Raw genomic sequence first — 4,359 nt, forward strand, 5'->3', positions numbered from 1 at the left:
AGACGTGTGCTCTTCCGATCTAAAAGAGATATGATTTTTTGAAAAAAAGGTGCTAAATCGAGATTTTTTCGCGTTTTGAACTTTCCTTTTTCTTTGAACCCGTATATCTTGGAACTCCTTAATTCTATTGACTTTTAAACATTATGGGCTTGTTCCCTAGTCGATTCTCTATCGATTGAAAAAAAAATTAATTGAAATATGTCCATTTTTACTAGAGTTACTGCAATAAATATGGATGGGTCTCCGGGACCCCAATGTGTATACGATGTCGTCAAATAAACAGTGTGTATACCTACGGTTAAGACATCTTACATTTAGATTTTGGACATGCAATAAGCGCTGTATTTTTCCAAATTTAAATCACATAAAATTATCCTATCTTACTTACACAGTAAAAAAAACAGTTTGCATTTATGATAGAAACAGTTCATTCACTTGTTCGTTAAAATTTTGCATTTTTAACATATTCGAAACTTAATTTAACATAATGTGATTATGTTATTTAAATATTTTGTGTTAAATTGATATTCAACATTTCTTAATGTCAAAATAACACAATTTATGATTAAATGAACAAATAACATAAAAATAATATGTTTTAAAACGTGAATTCTAACATAAATGAATAAAATACGTATTAATTTTATTGAAAAAAATGTGCTTCTACAATTTACTTACAAATTTTTAATGTTGATTGATGAAATGTTTCACTTTTCAAACAGTGTTTCATTTCTTGTGTTAATTCTTTAATATAATATTTATGTTACTTTCTAACCAATCTAACCATATTCATCTTAGGTTAAATTAACACAAAAATATAAGTGGGCCGTTTGGAACATGTAAAATGTGTTAAATATATCACAAATTTTCTAAAAGTATACTATTACAATTTATAAGGTGTCATTACCTATGGTAAATGCTATTTTCGGATCTCCCGTCTCGAACCAGAAACGATCACCGACTCGCGTTTGCTGGAACTGTCTCAACATGATGCACAGGAACGTCGGTCCAGCCAGCGCACCATTAACATGCCTCTCCAAGGATCCACCGACGGTCAACTCGACGTCATCCGGACTAACGTACAGTGTGGTGAGTTTTTGTATGTCCTGCAATTTTTAAATTCAATATTTTTAGAGTAAAATGCATGTAGAGATGCCGTCAAGATTCGAGATTTCAAAAATCTCGTCTTGTCCAGTCGAAACTTTTTTGTTGAATTTCAAGACATGACAAGATTCTCTAGACTCGAAATACTCCAAAATTTTAAGTCTCAAAAAATTGTAAAAATTGTTCCATTCTTTTATAAAATATTCCTGAATTGAAAGAAATGAAAATGATAAAATAAGATGATAAATTTTAATTTCGAAAAGAATCACTGAAAATGAACTGAAAAATCACTTAAAAAATTTTAATCCGTTTAAATTTTCATCTTAAACTGTTGGAGTAACTGCAGTTTAACTTATATAAACGTTTCTAGAAATTTGTTAGAAATTTTTAGAAACGTTTATATAAGTTAAACTGCAGTTACTCCAACAATTTAAGATGAAAATTTAAACGGATTAAAATTTTTCAAGTTTTAAATAATAAATATAATTGTCTTCCTAAATAAATAATACAAACATGATTAAATAATATTTCAAAGCAATATTACTAAGTTTAGATCATATTAGACTATATAGAGTGTCCAGAAAAATCGCCCGTAATATTTCGGGAAGTGATTCAGGATCCAAAAAGAAGGAGAAAAAAGCTAAATAAGCATAGGTCCGGAAATGAGTTGTTTCTGAGTTATAGTCACTTTTGTATTAAAATAATCGTAAATAAATCATAATAATAGTCATAATAAATTGTGATCAATATGATTATGACAATGAAAAATAAATTACGATTTTTTTAAGTTATAGCTACTTTTATGTTTAAAAAATCGTAATTTTTACAATCCTCGAGATTTTCGAGAATTTTGAGACAAGATTTTCGGATTCGAAATCAAGACGAGAATACACATGTTGAGATTTTTTTCACGACAAGACGAGATTTTGCAAAATCGCAATTTATTTTACAAAATCTCGTCTTGTTTTATTTTGCGGCGTCCTTAAATGCATGTATACAGAAGTTTCGTTTTACCCACCGAAAGAGATATATAGTCGGCAAAATCGGTGAACGTTCTCGCTCGTGGCAGTCCGCAGTGTTCGCGATAATCATTGTACGAAGCGAGCCCGTGATCGCGATCCCTTTGGATGTCTACCGCTCGCAAATCGGACCCGAGGAACCTTCCTCTCCTGAACAAGAACTGTGTGATCTGCAAGCGATTATTGTTATTAATGGAAATCGCATATTAATCCTAATCCAGTCTTAATCAGAATGACTTTTGTCTTTGTTGTCGACGGTTTTTTTTTGCCCCAAATTCGACTTTTACTTTTTTATGCAGTCAAACCTCGCGATAACTCGAACCTCTATATATAAACAACAAAAACCTGACAAGATTCGCTGAATTAAAAATACAATGAGTAAGTAAGACAGATGGGAATCGGCGCAGTTATTGGTACGCAATATTTAATTTACATAAAATTTACTTTATTCTAAAAGTTAAACGTTTTGGCTATCTTTTTTAGCCATCTTCAGTCAAATGTTTCGGCTATCTTTTTTAGCCATCTTCAGTGACAATTAACAGAAATTACATTTAACTCTCGCTCTTAGTTTCTTAAGAACACGTTAAGAAACTAAGAGCGAGTGTTAAATGTAATTTTGGTAAATTGACATTGAAGATGGCTAAAAAAGATAGTCGTATGATTTTTAAAATAAAGTAAATTTTATGTAAATTAAATATTGCGTATTAATAATCACGCCGATTTCCATCTGGCTTATTTACTTATTGTATACTTTATATATAATTTTTGAAAATCTCTATAAGACAACAATTTTGTTTATTCCCTTCCGCTCCGCCACGGAAAATCTTTATAAATTAAAATAAAATCTACCTTAACTCAAATTATTTGTCAGATATTTAGATGTATTATTTTATATCTCTGCAACACAAATTTAAAGTAGTTAGACCTCTATGAGTTAAACTTCTATTGTCGCTGCCTCTATAATTCGAAGTTGTAGATATATGTGTAACCATGAGTAATAACCTAGTTTATATTTGTTTCATGATTACATTTATTATATATAGGGTACAGCGGGGTAATTTAAACAGTGGGAAAATTTGGATAATAGTAAATATTTGCAAAAATTTCAGAAAAATAAGAGATTTTAAGATACATTTCATTAAATCAGACATTAAGCATTAATAAAAAAAAGATGCTTGATTGAATTGGAGCAAAGAGAGCACGCCGTTACAACTGTCATTAATGGTGTGATCTCGGTTTTAGGAGCTGCACAACTATTTCATGTTCCATACAGAAAAATACAATCTAAACAAAAACAAATATGGTGAAAATGAAGTTTCTTCTAGAGAAGAACTTCTATGCTTATTTGGGCATCTCGATGTGTTTAGTAGCGTTTCATAAAACTTTAGAAAGAGTTTAATGTCTCGAAGCCAGAGATTCTCTTACTAATTTCTATTTAATTTTGTCTGAAAAGTGCAATTTAATATTTAAAACACAACAGATAAATATAATGTTTTTCTTTTATTATAATATCAATGTTAAAAAGTTCATTTATGTTCGTCGTACTTAAAATATTGGGACTAACATGATCATTTTATGTTTTTTTTAAATTTGTGTTTAATTTGATTTGAATAATATAATAAAATGTAAAAAAAATACATTTAAATATAAGATTTGGTTTTTATTGTAATATTAATATTCATTTTCAATGTTTTTCAAATTACAACTTAAAATTGATTTTCGTTAAAATTGTAGTAAATCAAATAAATGACGTTGCGGCTCAAGATTTAAAGAATAATTTTTCATATATTGGGTAAATATTCTTTAAACATGTGAGTTTTCTGCTACATATTCAATTTAAAGATAAAATTATTACTTTTCAAGAAATTGTTCAAAAATGACAATATAAGAAGGCAATGGGAATCAGGCGCAATTAAATACGCAGTTTAAAATTAAAAAGTAAAGAGTTTTACTCTCACATATGTATATTTCAGACGTTTCAGCTCATATTTTTAGTCATCTTCGGTGAATATAAAATAAGTCGAAATTATATTCTCTGAAGATGGCCAAAAAAATATGAGCCGAAACTTCTGAAATATAAATGTGAGATTAAAACTCTTTGTTTTAATTTTAAACTGCGTATTATTAACCGTGCCTGATTCCCATTGCCTTCTTATATTGTCATTTTTAACATCGGGAATCTTATAGAAATTTATTATTGTTTAAGAAGTTTGAAATTATTCAAATTATCCCGCTG

At 29.0% G+C, this 4,359-nt stretch overlaps 1 protein-coding gene across 1 annotated transcript in view; it reads right to left on the bottom strand.

Moving 5' to 3' along the window:
* Positions 1-907: 907 nt before the first annotated feature.
* The window catches only part of LOC105462161 (peroxidase-like), a gene marked incomplete at its 3' end in the record, with an annotated part of 24,122 nt that continues 20,670 nt past the window's right edge, over positions 908-4,359 (bottom strand). Inside the window, exons 11-12 of the mRNA XM_011708692.1 lie at positions 2,123-2,293; positions 908-1,106 (exon numbers count right to left, since the gene is read on the bottom strand). Of these exons, the coding sequence (XP_011706994.1) occupies positions 908-1,106; positions 2,123-2,293 (370 nt within the window). The remainder of the gene's footprint in view (positions 1,107-2,122; positions 2,294-4,359) is intronic.

Source organism: Wasmannia auropunctata, unplaced genomic scaffold (assembly GCF_000956235.1).
Source record: "Wasmannia auropunctata unplaced genomic scaffold, wasmannia.A_1.0 LD269321.1, whole genome shotgun sequence".
NCBI lineage: Eukaryota > Metazoa > Arthropoda > Insecta > Hymenoptera > Formicidae > Wasmannia > Wasmannia auropunctata.